A 23,206-nucleotide genomic window follows, 5' to 3' on the forward strand; every position below is an offset into this window, starting at 1 on the left:
TTTGTACTCATAAAACCTGGAAGACAATGAGCACTGATTCCCTTCAAAACCAAGGGTTTTTGATTTATGAGCAAGCTAAGATCTGTGGTTCACATTACTTTGAGACTTTGTTTTGTTGTATAACACGAATTACAGAGTCAGACCTCAAAAATGAAATCTGAAACCATTGTGTGCTTCAGAAATGCAAACTGGGACATAAGGACTAATACAGATCAAACAAGAAAACTCACATTTTTGTAGTAGGTATAGTCCTTAAGTGCTTATGTTATGAAGTCTGTACTTTTAGAAGTACAACAGCTCGTTAGATATTTTGAAAGTAGTTTATTAAAGAACAGCAATAGTTTTAACATGTAAAAATTCTAGTTAACATTTTAGCAAGTAATATGTCTATATAAATTTCAAGTTCATACAGATGTAAATTTCAACATACAGTTCCATCAGTATTTTTTCCTCAATAAAAAAAAAAAAAAAGGTATCTTTAAGAATTAATTGCATCTTTGAAAAAGATGCTATATATAGAAATAAACATTTTAATTATCATAATTAAAAATAATAAATAAAAATATTTTTAATAACAGATGCATATTAATACCTTATAGTAGTAAATGTACACTTAAGGCATTATTATGAACCTTTCAAGGGTAAATAAGTAAAGAACTGCCCCAGTGACAAGCTGCTATACTCCTAAAGGTACAATTTTTGTACTTTTTTTTTTCTCAAAGAGTATGTGTACGGCTGTGTGCAAATAATATTGTAGTGAAAAACTTTTAAAGTAATGTTGACCAAACACCTTTTTTACTCAAATCAAAAAAATGCTTTCTAAAAACCCATTAAATGATTTAGCCTACAAACTGACATCTTGACTGAACAGCTCTACAGTACTATATGGCTGAACAGCAATGTTTTTCCTTTCATCAAATCCCAACAATGCTAAAAACAAATTTTTTTTTTTGCTAAATTTTCTGATTTTGTTCATGATCTTCTATAAAAATAAAGCAGAAAAAACATTAAAGGCTGAAAGTCCACAGCTAGTGATCCTTTTTGCTCAGAGACTTGGTTGTTCCAGCAGGTCGGCGCACCTTCTCAGAGAAGGTGATGGGAGGGGCTGTGGAATCCCACGATTCCATGCGGCCCAATGTGAGAGGAAGCAGGGGAGGGTGGGTGGAGCCAAGCAAATGATGATGGCAAACACACATACATATAAAAGACAAACTGGACAGAAAGACAGCAGACAAACAGAAGATAAGAGTGAGAACTACAACACAGCTGAAACCAAGCAAAATCAATATCGCATCAATGCTAAATCTCTGTTACAAAACCTAGTGAGCTGCCTTCTAAGGTGACATATTAATTGAGATGGAACCTCAAAAGTTACTGATTTGAGGCGCTCTACATAGCGACTCAAAAAGATAGCATCTTAATGTAATAATCGAATACACAATTTATATTACACATGAATATTGGTTAAAAGTGTTCAAGTTAATTAAATGTAAATGTAATCAACAAACATTTAAAAAAAAATTAAATACAGAAATTTAAAATTATTGTATTTTAATGAATTTATTTAAATGTATTATATATAATAATAAAAGTTATTATTATTACTTAAATGATATTTTTAGCAATTAAATATAATAAAATATTTAAAAGAATATTATTATTATTATTAACATTTATTTTAAATGTTAATAATTACAATATGAAATAAATATAATACAATACATAGAATATTTCTTTAATTGCTGAAAAAAATCAAAAATATAATTTAGACTAATAGAATACAGACTATCAAATACATTATTATTATTATACATGCACATTATTATTATTATTATAACATGCATATATATTGTTTATGCATATATATTTATATTATTATTATTATCATTATCTACGTTATTTTCATACAATGTTATTCCGTAATTAATTAAATATTTATAATTAACATTTAAAATATATAATATTTATTATTATTATTATTATTATTATTATTATTATACATACACTATTTATTGTTTATTATTATTATTATTATTACTACTATATTTAACATCTCTCTCAAGTCGTCCATCATCTCAGATTAACTTTTTAACTCATTGCAATGCATTCTGGAAAGACAAATTTTAGAAGAAAACATTTACCTGCAATGAATTTTGTCTAAACAGGCAGCTTACTAGGTTTTGGAACTGAATCTAAACGTAAAGGTAAAAACCAAAGGGTGTGTATGGAATATCTGCAGCGCACTACAGTGATGGCAACATATCACTAGAGGCTGTTTGATTGAACTGGTTTTGGTTCCATGAGGCTTCAGCAGTGTTGCAGACAAGAATAATGACAATGATTTGGTAAGAGACGCATAAAGCAAAGCAGCAGCGATTGATTCATGGCTTTAAAAAAAAGCTTCAGTCAGTCTGAGCAGGGAGGAATGCCGTGCTTTTATTGGCTGATTAATGCAAAGTTAGTTCCTCAGTAAGCGTAAATGCAATTCTGATCACAACAGGCCCCAATGACATTAAGTGGAGAGGAGCTTTGTGCAGGTTACATGCAAGGTCAGATACACTGGGCATCTTTGTGCAATAGGGTTGAACTGCTTTTTTTGCACATGACTGTTTAAAAGTTTCACATCTGATATGTTCATTAAGTTAAATAAGTATGTACAGACAATTGCAAAAAAGAGATAAATATATAAGTAAGTTTGAGAAAAGTTAAACAAGGACTTTGTGTACTTCACTGTACTTGGTGAATAAAAAAAAAAAAAAAAAAAAAATATATATATATATATATATATATATATATATATATATATATATATATATATATATATTTATTTATTTATTTATTTATTTATTTAAAATAGTATTCATATGTATTTATTAAGTATTAAACTACATGCACTGATTTAAAATGAACACTTGAGGGCGCCAAATCCAGAAAAATGTTCTAGCGGGACTGTAAGCAACAAGACTGTTAAAGGTCACTGTGCTAACAAATTCAGATGGATTTTAAACAGTCAAGCACAAGAAAAGCGCCTCATCCAACAGATCTTTTCCCCGTTGCCAAGTGTAAACAGGACTGAGGAGAGGTGCAGCATTGAGCCCACCACTGCAAGTGACAAGAAGCCAGTGTCTCGTTCCCCGAGCTGATAACGGACGAGCAGGCGTCTGGCCGCTGAGGCCCGGGCCTACCCCAAAGCAAATCACACACACATGAAACGGCTGGCAACACCAACAGTACTTGGACTGATTTTGGACCGCACAGCGAATCACAAGGTCTACTGACTGCTTGTACGGCGCTAGGATGATTCGAGGAAGAGGAATTCGGGAGAATAGGTGATCGGAAAACAAACAAACAAAAATCTAATAACTAATTAAAAGGAATATTATGGGTTCAATACAAGTTAAGCTCAATCGAGAGCATTTGCTGCATTAAATAAGTGATACTTTAAAAAAAATATAATAAGAATAACAGTAATAATACCTATAAATTGCATTAAGTTATATTGTTCTGCTGATTAAACGCAACAGTCTGGAAAACTACCTGATCAACTCATGTAAAGTTACTCCAACCTTTCTGGTAGAGCTGCACGATTCGGGATAAACTGAGAATCACGATTCTTTGGTTTCAAATAGAGAATTCTCCCACGACTCTGAACAGACAAGAGACAACTTAACAAAATAACATGTAGCCCTAATTTATTAGAGGTTCTGACAAAATATGAATTGCTGCAGTCTACTTTAAAAAAATCCTTTTGAATGAATGATTCAATGACTCACTCATAAATACTTCACTTCTTTCATTACTGGATGAATCAGCGTTTTTGAACGAATTACATTCAGTCACTTGTCGTCTCTTAATGGCATAACAATGTAACTGACCGTTCGTAAAGACCCGCCCCCTTTAGTTACTGTTACTATGTCCGACAAGCCATGCCACTCTTACACAACACGTTCTCATGTAGTGAAAAATATATCGCAGAACAATGAGTCGACAGACAACACAGAGCAGTAATTTTTTAAGAAATTTAAACAAATAACGTTTTGTGGCTCTTTAATGTGTCACGAGGCTACAGAACGCCTCGTGAACCGAACATCTCTTCCTACTAGTTAATTTATACCATCAAATAAACATGAATTCCCATCAAAAGGAATGTTGTTTCAACCATGGAAAGACATCGGTATGCGCCATTTTTCAAGTTCAAGTCCACAGACGTTAATCTACTAACTCCCCTGACGGCTTTGTCGGACAAAACGGTTGATTCACCGTTATGATTGGTTAGATCACCTGTCAATCAATCTCTCGGCAAAGGGTCAATTGATACAATCCTTATTTGAAACGCCAAGTTACTTTCAGAAGGATTTGATCTATTTTGATTGTTTCTGTAGATTCCATAGATCACATCAGTGTTTATATCCAAGCTATAAACTTTTACACAGTTCTTCTGTGATCATTTGAATATTTGTAACAGAAATAACAATATTGTGATGTTAAAAAGACTGTTTGTGAAGCCGTTTCATACCTAAACATAATAACGTCTCCCTCTGGGCCAACGCAGATTTTCCAGTGTGATTTTGTCAAAGGTTTAACAGGCACAGGCGAATTGTTGTCATATAGGAATCGGAGGGTACCTCACGATACGATACGATCACGATAAATGGCTCACGATAACGATAATATCGCGAGTCAGCGATTCTGCGATAATCGATATATCGCTAGACAATCCTATAATGATACATCGTGATATTGGTCTTAATATGAAAACAAAATGCACGTGAAAAGGTTAAGTGCAGGTTAACGGATAAATCCGATCTTATATGTAGGCTACATTTAATAGAGTTCACGTCACCGAAAGCAAGAAATATGAGGTGCATTTTATTGACCATCAGTTAATTTCAAAATCAAAGACTGCAATAGGAGAGAGCGGCAACAGCACTGGTATAAGGTCTCATTACTTTTAATGAAGATAATTGTGTGTTATGCGTCTGCGACTTACTTTCACTTTCATATGCGGCAGTTTGCGCGTCAGCTTGCTGAAGAGATCTGCGGCGATGTGTGATGCAGTAGCGTTGTCATATCTGACTCTCACATGTTTCAGTTTTAGTATTTTTGGGAGAAGTAAAATTTACATATGTAGTTTCAACAACCAGATGCATTTAGACTGAGCATAGACAGTTTTGACTGGAATGCGTCCCAGACCATCTCCTGAAGTGGTTTGAGCGATCGGATTTAAATCCGTCTCAAATGCGTTTTTAGGCATTTAGGCATTTAGACCTGGTCTTTTCACGATCGGATAGCTATCCGATCAGAGAAAATGCATGAAGTCACCAGGTGCAAACAGACCCTTGACGTTCTTCAAGCGCTTAGATATACACGGGAGCGTTCGAAAGCAGGCGTCTATCAGAGGATCCCTAATATATGCTTTCAAATGCTCCCGTGTATATCTAAGCGCTCGGTGAAGAACGTCAAAGATGTCTACGACTGTCACATCAATGGTATAAAAGTGCGTCAAGACTTTGAACTTAAACGTGGCTGGGGCATCTATTTTACTCACACTGCTGCCCGCCATCCTGTTAATAACCTCTTTTTCTTAGGCTAGTTAACTTAAGTTCACGTTTCCCTCATTCATGTGTTGAGCCCCGCCTTGAAGTAGGACGCTTTGAGCAAAGAAATCTATATATAGCGCTTTATTTTTTTTTATTAAAATATCGATATTTGGCGCAGCGATACGATTCTCGTATCGCACAGAGAAGGATGACGATATATCGCCATATCGATATTTTGTCCCACCCCTAAAAGAGATTGCATGGATGTTTGAATCGAGATCGTTATCTTTTAATGATTAATCGTGCAACTCTACTTTGGTATTCTGGTATTCTTGTGTGAACAGTTTGCAAAAGGAACTTTAGTTTTCAGGCTTTTTTACAGTAGTTGTGTCATCTTGACAACAAAGTTTGGATACAACTTTACATAGACAAGGTGTAAACCCCTTTCTGGTTATTATATATGCTAAAAACATACAAGTTAAAAACATTTTTATGGATTCGTCACTTTTGATCATTAATGCATCCTTGCTGAAAAAAGGAATTGATTTCTTTGAAAATAAAAACATCTTACTGACCCCAAACTTTTGAACGGTAGTTAAAAAAAGAAAGAAACGTGTCGATTATATTTTCTATGGTAATAGACAAATGCTGTTAACCGAGCTCAACTTGTACTGAACATTCCTTGAGAAGGAGAGAAAAAATGAGAAAAAAAAAAAAAAAAAAAAAAAAGAAATAAAAACCAGGACACATGATTCGATTGATTGGCTATGATACTACGTAAATTTACAGATAGAAAGGTAGAGGGAATATGGAAAATGTAGAGCGCTGAGTCTCCGTTGGAAAACAGGAAAAGGAACAAACGAACACCAAAAAAACCAAAACATGAAAACGAATAAACCAATGGAGGACGAGTGGGCTAAGGTCGGGCCCTTCTCTCTCCTCGGCGTCTCTACCTTTCGAGTTGGCTGATGGGATGAAGCTGGGTTTGTTGGGAAGGAGAGGGGGCTGCCCTGCCTTGAGAGCAGTACTGTTGGCATTGGCCGCTGCGGGCAGCTGGAATGAGTTGGACAGAAAGATGCCATCTGAGACAGGACGGGGCTTGCGCGCGGTTGGCGGCGGCTGGGGCTTTTGGGCGGGCGGAAGGTCACCGTAGGACTTCCGGGTGGCCGAGAGCTTAACCTGACCTGTTAGGCCTGCATCCTCCTCATCCTCCTCCTCCTCCTCATCATTGTACGAGACAAACTTGGCAGTGTATATGGTGTCTGGGGAGGCGACCTGGGTTTTGAGGTAGGAGGTGTTTCTCTGAGGCGGGGGCGGAGGGGCGCTGTTGTTGTTAGTGGTGGGGGTGCTTGCGGGTGAAGGGGGCTGGTAGTCCCGGGGAAGGGGGGGTCTGTACAGACCAGGCTCGTCTGGCGTTAGCAGCTTACGCTCGGCTTCCTCGTGCTGCCGGCGCCGCTCTGCCTCCAGGCGGGTGTAGTACTCTTCCTCCTGTCTCCTCTGAAGGGGGAACATGGGAAGAGCTGGTTAGAGCTGCCTAAGCTAGCCTGCGCCGCTCACACTGACCACCAGGGGCACCGGCGAGGCCTGGGTCAAAGCTAACGGTACTCTTGCTAATGGATGCACCAATGTAGTAAAGCTACATTGTAGTAGAAGAAATGTTTGATGTAATGTGCTTCTGAGTGAATTAAGTAGCTAAAACTTACTCCTGCATGATGTTTGGGGAAAGTGGGCCAGTGGTTTTAACAAACACAGACTACACTGCAAGCAAGCAACGGCACAAACGAGACATAAAATCAACAATACTGCAAGCTTGCATTGTTGCTTGTTGCATAGAGAGCTTTGTTATTTGTAATGCGGGTAGTTTCGCAAGTTCAGAGCACACTGCAGCTTAATCTGGCCAAGAACCACCCATATGAACAGGAAATGTCAGGTAGATTGACATGAAAAGCGAGTTCATCTGAAATAGTTGATAGCAGCGAAATAGAGTATATATTAAAATATTTAATAACAAAATTAAATAATCAACATCAAACATTTAAATATTTATAAAACAATTAAAATGACTTAAATGTTTAATTTAGTATTTATTTTAATATTTATTTAAGTAATTTATGTATAATGGTTCACATCCACTTGTAAAGGAAAAAAAAAATTGTGGCCATAAAACTAAAACAATTAAAGTGACTTAAATATTTAATTTAGAATTTATTTAAATTATTATATTATATAAATCTCATGCGTTTTATATATATATATATATATATATATATATATATATATATATATATATATATATATATATATATATATATATAAAAAAATGAATATTTATAGCCATTAATTATTAATTAAGTAATTCATTTATAGCCATTATTATTATATTAGGTAACATTAATTTATATATAATGGTCCACATCCAATTATAAAGGAAAAAAATATGTGGCAATAATTATTATTTCATGGACATAAAACTAAAACAATTAAAATGACAACTAAAACAACTTAAATATTTAATTTAGAACTGATTTAAATTAGTATATGAATTAATCTTAAAATAATAATATATATAATTGAATAATCTAATAATTTATAATGAATATTTATAGCCATTTTATTAAGTAACATTATATATTATATATAATGGTCCACATTCACATTCAAAAATTGTGGCAATAGATTATTTCATGGACATAAAACGAAAACAAAATGATTCTGTTCTTGGATCTAGTTTATTTGTACATAAGTGTTTCGAAGATTTCACTCCAGTGATTAAAAATGCTAATTGCATGAACACAATCTAGTTTAGTTGCATTGTGTTGCGTGCTTGCAGTGCAGATACTGTATAAGACTTGCATTTGATTGTGAGCACACCAGATGGCACCAAAGAGGAACAAGTCACTACAGCTGACATACGCGTCTGGTTCTAACTGGAATGGAAAGACTGGAGCGTATGATACTGTTACAAGCTCCCCTTGAAGGTCTGGCTGGCATTTGGTGGTTTAACTCTGGAGAAAAACACCCAGTGGCTGGCTGCTCTGGATCCCCTGGGTTAGTATGCGGTGGGAATGTCTCTTATGAGAGCATGTGGAGGCAAAACACACATGAGCTAGTTCAATCTATGACGGCCTCCATGAAAACCAAGGTGGGCCAATTTCCAACAGCACTTCCAAGCAATGTTGTATGGAATGGCTATGGCTGCCCAACAAAGTGCTGGATTGTAGTATAAAGATCTGATTCTCATGCGTTTCTTTGAAGGGGATGGGGATACATCACAAACACATGAGTGGAGATGTTGTGAAGACATGCAATTGGACATCACAACTGGCCTCTAAAATTACCAGTGGTCTGAAAATGACGCACACAGGCACAAATAAAACTGGATGGTCACATAGTGGGACGATGTTTTGGTCACATTTTAGATGGAGAATGTAAATTCAGACCACTGGTAAGTCGATGACCTGCTGAGGCATTCCAGAAGTGTAACACATGGGAGTTAAACAAGCTTAATTTAGCCTCTGACAGTTAACGGATCATTACTAACTCCAGGACCGCTGTAAACCTTATTATTATCAGCACGTATAGTACATATACACACATTATTTTAAATTAAGCACAAGGGACTGTGATATTGCACAGCCTGACATATTAAACATCAGCTGCTGTCTTTAATCACGCCCACTTACAAGATCGTGAGGAACCATCCACATGGAAATCAGGCAAAACCTTGAAAAAGCTTTGGATTAGCATGAATAAACATGGCTGATCACATATGTCTCCTTCAGGTAAATATGTCGAAAGACTGATTTATAAAAGGTACAGAGAATGTTTTGGGAACATCCCACTATAATTAACCTGACTTATCAATAGCAAGATTACAGGTATGGGACATTAAAATCTACCTGCTGTTGTCGAGACTAGTGTTTAAGGCCTGGTCGAGGGGGGCAAAAAAGACAAAGATAATCTGCGTCCCATATGAAGTGTGCCAAAACATGCCTCCAAATGCACATTACACAAAAAACTTACTATCTGCATGCTTCATTTCTTGACTATGAGTCCTTTGTCATCAGAAACACCTTAATGCATTTAACTACATATAGAAAGTTCCTAGTTGTCGCTGGTCCGTTTCGATCTCAATACCTTCTCCTCGGTCTCTCGTCTGGCTCTCTCCTCCTCTCTCCAGCGTCTCTCCTCCTCCTGTTTGACTCTCTCTTCTGCCTCACGCTTACGGATTTCCTCCAACTGCTGTTTCCGTCGTCGCTCCTCGTCCTGTAGCTGAGGTGCACAATACAATCAAGTTTAGGGAAAAACACTGGACCTCAGAGAAGATGGATCGGACTGATTGAATTTGCTATTTTAAATCCAGGTGTAAAACCTAATTGATTGACTTAAATTGACCTAAATTGATCCTAAATTAAATTGATGATAACCCAGAAATCTGGAAAAAAGAACATGGTGGCACCTGTTTTATTGGTTAATAACTAAATTTCATGTCAATTTAATCCTAAAACTACTGATATATTTAAACTGGTTTTATTAGTTAACTAATTTTGTTAGTTGATTTTGTGATTTTAAATTAAACTCCCACTACCATTCAAAAGTTTGGGGTCTATAAGATTTTTTTCTTGAAGTAATACTTTTAAAGACATTTATAATGCTACATAAGTTTTCTATTTCATATAAATGCATGTCTAGTGAACATTATATTCCTGGAGAGGAAAAAAAAACAAAAAAAAAAAACGTATCAGTTTTCACAAATAAATTAATAATAAAAATTCAGCTAAAATTCCTGCCATCACAGGAACAAAATATGTATTTTAAATGCTAATATTTCACAGTATCACTGATTTTACTGTATTGATCAAATAAATGCATCATTGGTGAACTTAAGAGACGTCTTAAAAAAAAAAAAAAAAAAAAATTACTGAGTCCAAATGTTTGAAATTGTATTTAAAATTATAAACCTGTATTTCCACCTAACATTAAACCAAATACTACATTTAAAAAAAAAAAAAATTTAAATATTCAATATTTAAATCAAAATTTTAGACAGTAATCTAGATTAGATATGTGTAGTTGTTTTATTTATTAAAAGGCACAATATGTAATTTTTTTTAGAGGTCACTTATTCAAAACATCATGGGAATCATGGGAGGTGTTTTCATGTCTACAACTGGTGGAAAAGAATCTGATGGGACTCAAGCAGAAATCATATTCTTGGATGAGCCAATGTATTAAAGATTTATTAACATTACTGTAGTATGAAGCAGGGTGTGGCTGAAAGTCGTTGGAGTGGAACGAGGCCGCTGGAGCTAATGAGAGACGACTGTGGAGCTTTTATTATGCCACAAACGACCGCGTCCGCTTCTTCCGGTCATGTGTATGTGGGGTAACGCGGCGCTGTTTAATCATATTAGATACATTTGTGTGTTGAAAGTTGTTATAATGCTACTCTGTGCATTCGCTCGGCGGCTACTATGAGACACTGTTGCACACTGCAGTAAGCTAGATCGATATTAGGCATGGTAAAACATGGTACTCACCGTAAATCAAGAAAACGAGATTTAAACAATAAGCCTTACTGTGTTGAGCTATATAACATGATTAGTTTTCTGTCGATGAGTGTATCCACAGATGCTCACCTGTCTAATTAAACAAATAATATATTAAAGCGTCTTTGGCGTTACCATAGTTTCTACAAAATAAAACCAGAAATCGAGAGTAACGCAGATATGATGTCATTGATAGGTGACGCATGGACATGGTCCGTGTCCTGGTTAAAATTGCTTATTTCTCTGGATTTAAGAATTCTCGGAAACATTTGGGATATTGGGATTATACAAAATATATAACATTGTTCTAGTGGTCTTACACAATAAATCTTACATATTGTGCCTTTAATAGCTCATTTATAGACTAGCCAGCTGTGGTGAGTTAAAAAGCATCCTGTTGAATTATCACCAGTAAATTTGCTCATGTGATCACTGTGATGAGAGGTATCGTGCATCAAACACAATTCACACATTAAAGAGAATGACATGCACATACACGGTTGCATGCAAAACAACTTACTGACAGAAAAGCTCCATCATGTCTACAGAAAATCATTCGAAAGGTAATCAAAACACCTCGATCAAACTTCATACACAATACATATACAATACTCGAAATACAAATCATGGCCATACAACTGTTCCATCCGGAATCAGAAGGATAAACAGAGACACGTCCAGTAGTCAGGACAGGGGAAGAGAAAACCCAGCACCAAAAACCATGGAGAAACGCATAATATAGGCAAAGCGCCAGGGTCAACACAGACACAGAGAGCAGTGATGAGTTGAGTGGAGGAAGAAACAGGAATGGAGGAGACCACGGCATGGTAATGGGGCCCACATGCAAGCAAGCTCAGGGCCGGAGAGACCGGGTTGGAAGAAAACATGCACCAACCCACCCCTCGTGATGACACTGCACTGAAACAACGGCTGCTGAAACCAGCAGAGCTTCATCATGTTTGCCAAGAAGGAAAAAGAACTTCCAAAGCTTTCTTTGGAATGAATTTGGTGGTTTTCTAGGTACATATGTTCATGTCTAAGCCTAGCGCACACTTCCAGACATAAGGTTGCTATTCCTGAGCACATTTAAAGCTGAAGTGTGTACTTTTTGGAAGTTAAAAAGGAACAGTTAATACAGGATAAATTCAATCAGCAGCATTTATGGCATATTGCCGATTACCACAAAACTTAATTTCAACTTCTCCCTCTTTTTCTTAAGAAACAAAAACAAAAAAACCCTGGGTTACGGTTGAAGCACTTACAATAGAAATAAATAGGGCATCAAAATACCGACAGTTTCAACAGTATAACCACAAAAAAATTTGGGTGGTAACATGATTTTAGTGTGGAGAGGAGAAAAAAAAAAAAATCAAACTTTTATGATGTTATATCCAATTTTATATCCAATATCATAAACCCTAAAATTACGATAAAATGAAGAACAACTTTTAAGGCCTTTGCGCACTGAGTCAGAAATTTTCGCATTCGTTTTTTCGTATTCGTAATCCTAAAAAAATCGTCACGCACAGAGACCTTGCACACTGAGTCTGATGCGTAAAAATTAATGCGTTGCAGAAAAAAAAAAAAAAAAAAAAAAAAAAAAACGCAAAACAATACAAAATGAAGTCTTCAAGCAGTGAGCACGATTTAGTTGTCTCATCTCTTCTTAAAAAGAGAAAAAGAAAGGAAATATTGGGTCCATTCAATTCTGAGATTGCATAGAGAGAAAGGAGAGTTCACCTCATCAAGGAGCTGCGGGATTATCCTGAGCGTTTCAAAGTTGTCTCTTTGTATTCCTAACGTTGTTTGTCATTAAGTGCTGCTGTTTTGTGCTGTAGAAGACGTGGATCAACTTGTCAGACGGCATTCTGGATTTTTGCGTTCGCGTACGTTGGCTCTGAATTGTCAAAATGTCTCTCAAAATGCATGCCACGGATGTGAAAAACACAGAAAAACGAACCTGATCCGAATATTTTTTTGACGGACGAAAGTTTGAGGCAGTGTGCAAACGTGATTGACATAACGTGACAATTTTTTTTTTTTAACGTGCAAAAGTTTCGCATGCGAATTTCGTACTCAATGTGCAAAGGCCTTTACAGCACAAATAATACACAAGCTTTAACATAAGAATTATTTAAGTGCTTTTTAAAAAATTTTAAGCTTAATATTTCTTCTTTTAAAGCCTTCAAAAAGTGGCCTCAATTTCCACAGTAAGTGCCTTGCTTTTTTTTTTTTTTTTTTTTTTAAGAAAATGAGGGATAAGTCAATTATTATAATTATCTTAATTATTTTATTTTTTTTAAAGAAAAATGATGCGTCAAAATAATTTTAATTTTAATAATTATTTTATTCATCAAAATTAAGCATTTGTAGGTTGATTTATCTAAAAAGTACAAATATTTTCAACCTCAACCAATGGCATGGAGGCAAGACCGTTTGCCCAACCAATGGAAGATGAAAACTAGTTTTGAATATAATAACTACAGTTTTTATTCCATTTGGTGATGTTGGCTTAGATATGACTCACTTTAGCTTTAAAAAGGTATTTTCTACGATGTCTTTCCTTACGAATCCATTTGGCTCATTTTTAGACATTGTTCCAAAGCAGCAGTTTTTCAGTAGAGCACAATGAACATCCCAAGATGGAGTCCCCTGCTTGAAAAAAGTGGTACATCTCTCTCAAAATAATACCCATGGGTAAAGGAGCCACCATGGCCGAATGAAGGGGGGAGGTAGTGAACAAGAGGAGACACAGGTGGAGCCGAAACAGGAAGAGAGATAAAGAGCGTAAAGAACATACCAAGTCTAGTACAGAGATTGCTGGAACAGCAGTCTGCTGCAGGAGAAACAAAAACATACAGAGCAACCAAAGGGGTGGGAGAGAGAATAAATAAAGTAGTAAGAAATAAAGAAAAGGAGGGGTTTTAGAGAAGATTAAAAAAAAAAAAAAAAAAAAAAAAAAAAAAAAAAAAAAAAAAACATAAAAACATTGGCGCAGTGGGCCGGGACGCAGTGATGTGCTGCCAGGAACATTCCAGGGCAGTATGGGTCTGATTAGTGCCAGCTGTCCACTTCTCTCCACAAACACTTGAGATGGTGAGGAATTTCCCCATCATTCCACGTCCCCCCCCACTGAAGCATTGGCAATATATTTCCTTCAAACACACACAGGATTGTGTTGACCTTCCCTTAGACGGCTCGACCTGCCAACTCCTCAAAGATGGAGTGATATCAAAGTTAGCTTCGAGCACTGTGCTGCACACAGCAGAATCTCAGGTGGACGCTGTTTCTCAAATGACAGCTGCTACGGCAGGTGTTGGAGATAAAATGTTAGTGGACTTCAGGGGGCTGAAGTTTGTGCTAGCGCTGAATGTCTCAGAGACTTGGAAAGCACAAGGAAGCCATTTGGAAATACAGAACACATACCAGCCCACCAAGAAGTCAAGGGCCTTAATTAATCGCACTGAACCTGTATGTTTTGACATTAAAGGCTGTTTCCTGAGCACAGATTAAGCCATTAGTTACTAATAGGTCTGTCTGTCTGTCTGTCTGTCTATCCACCGAACCATAATGTCTGTGCACCATTACACCCCTACAATCAATCAATCAATCAATCAATCAATCAATCAATCAATCAATCAATCAATCAATCAATCAATCAATCAATCAATCAATCAATCAATCAATCAATCAATCCACCGTAACATCATGTTTGTGTACCATTTTAATCAATCAATCAATCCATCATCAATCCATCCATCCATCCATGTTTGTGTACCATTACACCACTACTATCTATCCAATCCATCAATCCATCCATCAATTAATCCATCCATCCATCCATCCATCCATCCATCCATCCATCCATCCATCCATCCATCAATCCATCCATCCAATCCATCCATCCATCCATCCATCCAATCCATCCATCCAATCCATCCATCCATCAATCCATCCATGTTTGTGTACCATTACACCACTACTATCAATCAATCAATCAATCAATCAATCAATCAATCAATCAATCAATCAATCAATCAATCAAATAAATCCACCAAACCATCATGTTTGTGTACCGTTTCAATCCATCCATCCATCCATCCATCCATCCATCCATCCATCCATCCATCTTTGTGTACCATTACACCACTACTATCTATCCAATCCATCAATCCATCCATCAATCCATCCATCAATCCATCCATCAATCCATCAATCAAATCAATCCATCATCCCCCCATCCATCCATCCATCCATGTTTGTGTACCATTACACCACTACTACTATCTATCCAATCCATCAATCCATCAATCCATCCATCAATCCATCAATCCATCCATCAATCCATCAATCAATCAATCCATCATCCCCCCATCCATCCATCCATGTTTGTGTACCATTACACCACTACTATCTATCCAATCAATCAATCAATCAATCAAATAAATCCACCAAACCATCATGTTTGTGTACCGTTTCAATCCATCCATCCACATCCATGCTTGTCTACCATTACACCTCTACTATCTATTCATTCATTCATTCATTCATTCATTCATTCATTCAATCAATCAATCAAATCAATCAATCAATCCATCCATCAATCCATCCATGTTTGTGTACCATTACACCACTACTATCTATCCAATCAATCAATCAATCAATCAATCAATCAATCAATCAATCAATCAATCAAATAAATCCACCAAACCATCATGTTTGTGTACCGTTTCAATCCATCTATCCATCCATCCATCCATCCATCTTTGTGTACCATTACACCACTATCTATCCAATCCATCAATCAATCCATCCATCAATCCATCAATCCAACCATCCAATCAATCAATCAATCATCCATCCATCCATCCATCCATGTTTGTGTACCATTACACCACTACTATCTATCAATCAATCAATCAATCAATCAATCAATCAATCAATCAATCAATCAATCAATCAATCCACCAAACCATCATGTTTGTGTACAGTTTCAATCCATCCATCCACGTCCATGTTTGTCTACCATTACACCTCTACTATCTATTCATTCATTCATTCATTCATTCTATATCTATATCTATATCTATATCTATATCTATATCTATCTATCTAGTTGATTCTTCACCCTGGTCAAAGACGAGGCTTAATATGTGCCAGGAAAGTCCTTGCATGTATATATTAAATGTTCATGTCTTGTTAAAAATTTTTGTTAGCACATTTCAAATGATATTGATTCTAATTCTAAAAAGGCGATTAGCCAGTTGCTACAGGTCAGAAATGGTTCTGCCACTGATCTGTTTTTAGAAGTTAAATGAAGATCAAATTTTAAATGACAGATGAGATCAGGAGAGATGTACTGATCTGGATGGGGCAGGCTGATGCTGGTGCAAGCAGTGGAAACGTGTCCAGTGCTTGGCATCGTAAAGCCCTGCTTCTCCCCTCCGTCAGCGCAGCATATATCAGCAGTGCAGCATGGAAAAGCAATGACATAGGCATGTTGCAGGAGCACATGGCAAAACATTCATTATAACAGCGGAGACTAAAGCATCACGCAAGGATTCCCAGGTTAGTTGATAGCGATTCCATCACCAGTCTGTCCAGCTGATGACTGCGGTTTCAAACATAACGCAAAAGAGACCTGCACTCAACTTCAAACAACATTGCAGAGGTTTGCAACTAACTTAGATGATTCAATCTGTGCAGCAATTGGAAAACACATGTGCAAGTGTATTCAAGTAGAACTAGTTCTTTTTAAGATCTCCTGACGTTCCAAAGCAACTGAAAAACAACATTAATGCTCTGTACAAGCGTGGGAAAAAAGGTAAATCACAAAACCATTCATCAAGCTACAGTAACATTTTAAGTACTTAAAGTCAACATGAAAAGCATCACAACCCATTTCACTTTTGTAACGTGATGCATTTCAGAAAGAGGCACGTTTTATTGAAGTAAAAAAAATAAATACAAAATTGGCGAGACTTGATTATATCCATAGGGATACGACATTTAGTGCTTTTCCAGTTGCTTCCAATTACTAGATATGATTTTATATGATTTTTTTTTTAGATCATAGCAAATGCATTCACAAAGTAGTTTCTTCTTGACAAAATGCTTTAGAGCCAAGAATAACTTGAACAATTTATATTCAACAAATATTTTAAAATCTAATTTCCTTGATTTTTCCAGGCCTGGAAAACACAATTTTAAATGTTTTTGCTCGACCGTCAGAAAACTGTATATTACTTTACCATTAAAACTTGCATTAAAGCCGAAATGAGCAACTTTTTTTAAACATTAAAATATGTTTTCATATAGCTTAATATGCAGTGACAACTAGTATGGCTATTGGCTAATATTATTTTCCCTGACCACATGGCTCATATCCACACATTTCAGAGGTGGAATAAGTTATAACTTTTTTTTTTTTTTTTTTTGAAAGATTACAAAGACTTCTTCAGACTAACATGCCCTGATAAATCGTTCACAATAAGACCAGGAATGTGCATTAAGAAAGTAAACAAGGTCAGTTTTGATTTCATGTTGACTTTAACTGTTTATATCTACATAACAAACTATAGCTATCTCTTTTTTCCTGTGTTTGCTTACCCGTGCTCTTTTCTCCGCCTCCAGTCTCTGCATAATTAGTGTGGTGTCTACATCTTCATCATCCTCCTCCTCCTCATCTTCCTCGTTCTGCTTGGACTCCTGCAGTCTCTTCTGGAACTGCCACTCCAGCATGAGTTTGCGCAGACGGTCGTTCTCCTCGGCCGTGCGCTCGGGCTTGGACTGAAGCTCCTGGATCTCCTTGTCTAGGAGGTCCACGATGTGAAGCTGCTGCTGTTTCTCCAGTTTCTCGCGGGCGTCCCTCTTCCAGGGGTCGGGCGACAGGCTGTCGCTGGCGGACAGTTCCTCTTTGCTGATGGTGATGTACTGCAGGTCGCGTCTCTCGATGGTGCGTGGCTGCTGCTGAGGCAAGAGGTCACGGATTACCGTGTCCTGTGGTGGTTGGCGGGGAAGGCTGGATAGTTTATCGGGCCGAGTTGGTTGGGGCGGTGGTGGTTGGGGCGGCTGGACTGGAGGAAGGTACGGTTGGGGTACCTGCACTGGCATGGGGGGCTGTGGATGGGGCATCTGTTGGTGTTGAGGGGCGGGTGGCAGTGGGCCGTGCTGGTTGTTGTGCATGACGGGGCCAGGGACGGCAGGGTTGCGAATCTGCACCAACTTCCTCTCCTGGTCTCTTCTCTTCCTCTCTCGCTCTTCTTCGAGCCGGGCCTTTTCCTTCTCATACCAGCGCTGTTGCTCTTCGCGCTTCTTGCGATCGGCCGCAGCCACCGCCTGTTGCTGCGAAACAGATGGCGGTGGAGGAAGCGGCATGTCTGGTTGTGGCTCATAGTCATAGTGTGCGGGTGGAGGAGGGGGAGGAGGGGGAAGGTCAGAACGGGAGGGTTGGGAGACACCCACTGGGCCAGAGTGGGGTACTATTGGGGTTTTCCAGCGGCCAGGGCCGCTCTTGTGGTTGCCCTGGGACCTAGAGCCAGAGGACGACGAAAAGTTGAGGTGTTCTTGGCTGGAGGTGCTGGACTCCACTGAGGAGGACGTCTGGTTGTTCCAGTGCTCACCACCACCTCGCTGGTACTCAGCCTCACGCTGCTGCTGCTGCAGGTGCATCAGGTCTTCCTGGCGCAGACGTTCACCTGGGTACCCGCCCGGCATGTCACACAGCTCCTCCTGAGAGTGCACCACCCGCTAGCAGGACACAATGACAAAGCAGTGAGATTCATTTCTCATTTTTGTGCAAAAATGTCACATTTAAAGGCATAGTTCACACAAAAATTGTCTGCAAAATTTAAGCATGATATTACAAACTTTTTAAAGGTTAATAGTTTAACCAAAAATGAAAATTATCTCATGATTTACTCACCGTCAAGCCATCCTAATTGTATACGAGTTATTATGCAGTATACAGTACACAGTTATTATGCTTTATATTTTCAAGACTTTTTTTTTTCCAGGATTCTTTGTTTAATAGCGTTTAAAAAAATTTTAGAACAGAACTCTTTTATATTGATCAATTATTGCTTGCTGAATAAAAGTAATAATTCCTTAAAAAACTGAAACCAAACTTTTGAATAGTAGTGTGCATTATAACAAGATATGCATTATCCTGCACAAAAAAAAAAGGAAATGAAATGTACATAAACAACAACATTTTACTGCAGAATACTGAAATAATAGTAGCTAGCTACCATACAAATAGAGGTATTTTCTGTACAGTGCTGTTTAAAAAAAATACTGTGGCACTGCCAGTGTTTTGAGATGCAGGTTTTGTGATATTACTGTCACCAGGACACCATGTAGCACTCTTATGAATTCTCTTCCTAAAAAGGCTAACCTGCATAGCCATGCTGTTGTTAGAGTGGTTATCCATAGGGGGGAGAGGCTCCGGTTCGTTGTTTTGCCAGGGCTGGCCAGGGCCCATCCTGTCCTGAGATTTGGAGGCTGGGAAGGTGAAGTACTCCCTTGGGTATGTTTGAGTGGGGATCGGATACGCCTCTGGACGGGGTGGAGAGGGCTCCTCCTGTTGGACAAACAGGGTAAAGACAGATTAGACTGAGCTGTGAAAGTCTAAACTCCCTTTACATATCTTTTTAGTGTTTTATTCTTGGTTATCGCTCATCTAAAATAGAAACTAGCGTGAGAGTTAGCATGTGTATGTATAAATCAAAGGAACGTGAATCAAAGAGTGATTAGCCGAACAGATCGTGGTTACAGACATGATTAGGATTAATTACAAGAACAATACAACAAACAGCCACGAATCAGGTTTCTATTAGGCGTCTATGGTTTCAGAGACAAAAATATGTTCTGGTGATTTGATTAACACCAGAGACTTCATATGCAGGAGACACAACCGCATTACAACACATTTCAGCATTAACTATTTTTATGTACTTCTGGATGTAAGGGAGGAACTACCTAAAAGAAGTGGCACTTCCAGCTTAACTATATATTTCAGCAGCATGTCACAAGCTCAGCTGTTTACAAAATACTTCAGCTTCTCTAGTAGTGAGTCATTCTTCCAATTAATTGTGTAGCGTGACAAAACTCTACAATTCACTTTCAGGTTGGTTCAAAAGGTTCATTGCAATTAGTCACTCAGCAGTGTTCCCAGATGTCCAGTGTAGCAAAAAAAAAGAAAAAGAAAAAAAGGCATTTTTTGTAGCAAAATATTTAGTCAAACACTGCTATTTATAATGGTTTTTGATTCAGATATACAAAGAAAGTTGCTGTTATTTTCCCACTAAACGGCTTCAATGTAGTTGAAGTAGCCACTTTTCCTTAGTAAGTTAGGAAATAACTTACTAGGGAAGGGAATTGTATGGAATTTAATATTGACTCGTAATGATTCCTTAATGTGTATGTATTTGATTCACTAAAAAGAGCTAGATCATAAGTGTCATTTGTTTGGGAATGAGTTCAACTAAACTGGTCATGCTGTATGTTTTTGATTTGCTTCAAAAGAACCAGTTCATTAGAGTCATTTTTTGGGGAATCAGTTACACTGGTCATGCTGTATTTGTTTCAATGTGCTAAAACAGAACCAGTACGTAAGACTCATTTGTTTGACAATCAGTTGGATTGGATTTTTTTCACATTCTCATGTATTTTTTTTGATTCGCTAAAAAGAACCAACTCTTAAGAATCATTTGGACAACGCAGTTCACAATGCAAACGGCAGTACTGCAAACACTCTCGATTCACTGGGAAAAATAGCTTCGGCACACACATGCAACATTCATCTTAGAGGTGCCGATGACTGTCTACTCACATCAGGGCAGAGGTTTCCCGTTGAGACTGACGTGATCTTTCCTGGGGCTCCAGGGTAAACAGGCTTCCCACCTGGACTCTGAGCCTGGTCTTTAGGAGAAAAAAAAAGTAGACATTAATAGAATGTCACCACTTAAAATAAGCAAATACGACAAGACTTTGAAGTGGCACACTTACTAGCCACATTTGGGCTGGAGCGGTGGTCTGCACGATTCTTCAACAACCTGTCCTCCTTCTTTGGTTCAGGATAGGTGTCCCACGTGCCCTGGGGGCTCTCAGGAGAGCCATTCTGCACAGAGTTGTTGTAGAGCTCAAAGCCCTCACTCTTTGGTCTCAACTTTCCCTTGTCTCCACGTCCACGGTCTGATCCTGCAGATATGAAAGAGAAGCTTGAATGAGACAAAACTCAGCACTGGGAATGCGCCCATGTCTCTGTAATGAGGGAATTCACTCACAGCACACCAAGTCAGAAACACTACCAGACATGTGTCGAAAGCAATTAGATTTAATGCAACTCTTGAACCATTTTGTGTGTGACTGGGAACGCTGCGGGTGCCAGATCCACCACATTTCCACCTCTTTAAAGGAATTAGTCACACTAGCACGCTGAGTGGCAGCCACTGATATTTTTAAGCAGGATACTGTAGCTCCCACAAGTGTGCCTGTTAGAGCTTTAAAAGGACATATTATGCTCTTTTTCAAGTTTGTTTCAGGGGTCTATTAGAATAGGTTTATATGCTTGAATGTTCAAAAAACACAGCGCGATCACTTGCATTTTTTCCTGATAACAGTGGAAAGAACTTAAAAAATACTCCATTTTTCATACTGTCTCCTTGCTGTTTTTTCATGACATTCATAATCATTGCTTTTGCTGGTGCGCTGTGGAAAGCTTTATGCATGTGCTTGAGCACTGATTAGGCTATGTATTATATATAGGCAATTAAAGGCTCATTATTATGATTTATATAGCTATGGCTTAGTATGCATGTGCGATTAGTCGACTAATCGCTTAAATGACTACTAGTCGACTAGAAAAATCTTTAGTTGAGGGCAGCCCTAGTGTGCTATGATTGTTCAACTGCTTCGAGCGTGTTTCCCCTTATCGTAACAGTGTATGCCGTTGGGCAGGAATATTGTGATGTTTAAGTTTCCAGAAGAAAACTCAAGTCTACAATCAAGGCATTTCATGGAGTTCAAAAACAGTGCTTACTTGCATAGAGAAAAACTTCCTGTGGAGAGTACTTTGTAACTTTGCAGACCTTTTTTATGTGCAAACAGCAACATTACACACTAAAGAAAGATGAAAATGTAAAAAAGCATAATAGGTCCTCTTTAAATAAATATTCATGCTGCGGTCATGCGATGCGTGCTTACCACGGGGCATCATGGGGGACGGCTGGTTGAGGAGCGTGGCCAGCCCATGGTAAATGGCTCCCTGTTTGGCCACCTCGAGCGTTACAACCGAGCCTGTTCGTGTCATCAATTCCGCCGCCCTACAAGACAGAGACATCTTATGAGTAAAACAGCAGACTATGATGAATGAATTTCAAGTTCAAAGCATTCATGTGCAATCCCACAATCCCATGAGAGATTACTGAAGAGACTAATCTCATAGAATGTCTGTTTGGATTTGCCGTAGGCTAACTGTAAACAAATGCCTCAAAGAGATGGACGCTGGAACGAATCCCAAAGGCAACTCAAGTTGTGTCCATTCACAACCGTTTTGAGCCATATGCTTCTCATTTAACTCAAAACCGCAGTTTTAAGAGTTTCATCAATTCCTCCGCATCTCAAAACTACATGCAAGACACATATATGCAATTTTCCTGACCCGTTTTGACTTTGCAAACACAAAGGTGTTTTGTTCTGCACAAGTTTAGGGCTGCAAATGTTGAACTAAGAAAAACAATGCTTGCAAGTTAAATCCAGGATAATTACATGACAAACCTCAGTGTCAGAAATGAACTTCTCCATTAAGGGTCAATATTTATCTCTCTTCAGAGCATTTTTTTATTTTAATGAGTGCATATTTGCGTAAATGCGTATAAAAATGTCATTCTTCATGCAAAATCATTAAATAATCCTAATAATGAGATTATCCTCTTGCAGATAAAAATAAAAACAACAAAAAACATAAGCACTTATTGAAATGTTAAATTTCAAGTGCATTTTTGATTGCACTCCACACATTTCTGACCATGCTCTAAAAACCAAGAGACGTCACATTTTGATCTTACGCCACTTAATTGTGTGTATTAAGACACAGTCCTTCCTTGCTTATGTGGT

General features: G+C 37.8%; 1 protein-coding gene across 16 annotated transcripts in view; it reads right to left on the minus strand.

The window, feature by feature from the left end:
• afdna (afadin, adherens junction formation factor a) overlaps positions 1-23,206 on the minus strand; it is a 132,191-nt gene that overhangs the window by 4,439 nt on the left and 104,546 nt on the right. For 6 of the 16 annotated variants that reach the window (XM_048207515.1, XM_048207517.1, XM_048207519.1 and 3 more), the window contains 8 exons: positions 22,295-22,413; positions 21,098-21,289; positions 20,922-21,010; positions 19,485-19,670; positions 17,699-18,838; positions 13,890-13,925; positions 9,678-9,812; positions 6,494-7,037 (listed from right to left, as the gene is read on the minus strand). In XM_048207515.1, coding sequence (XP_048063472.1) covers positions 6,494-7,037; positions 9,678-9,812; positions 13,890-13,925; positions 17,699-18,838; positions 19,485-19,670; positions 20,922-21,010; positions 21,098-21,289; positions 22,295-22,413 — 2,441 coding nt within the window. The remainder of the gene's footprint in view (positions 1-6,493; positions 7,038-9,677; positions 9,813-13,889; positions 13,926-17,698; positions 18,839-19,484; positions 19,671-20,921; positions 21,011-21,097; positions 21,290-22,294; positions 22,414-23,206) is intronic. The other 10 variants (XM_048207521.1, XM_048207526.1, XM_048207525.1 and 7 more) reach the window with 5 other exon arrangements.

Source organism: Megalobrama amblycephala, linkage group LG11, assembly GCF_018812025.1.
Source record: "Megalobrama amblycephala isolate DHTTF-2021 linkage group LG11, ASM1881202v1, whole genome shotgun sequence".
Classification (NCBI taxonomy): domain Eukaryota; kingdom Metazoa; phylum Chordata; class Actinopteri; order Cypriniformes; family Xenocyprididae; genus Megalobrama; species Megalobrama amblycephala.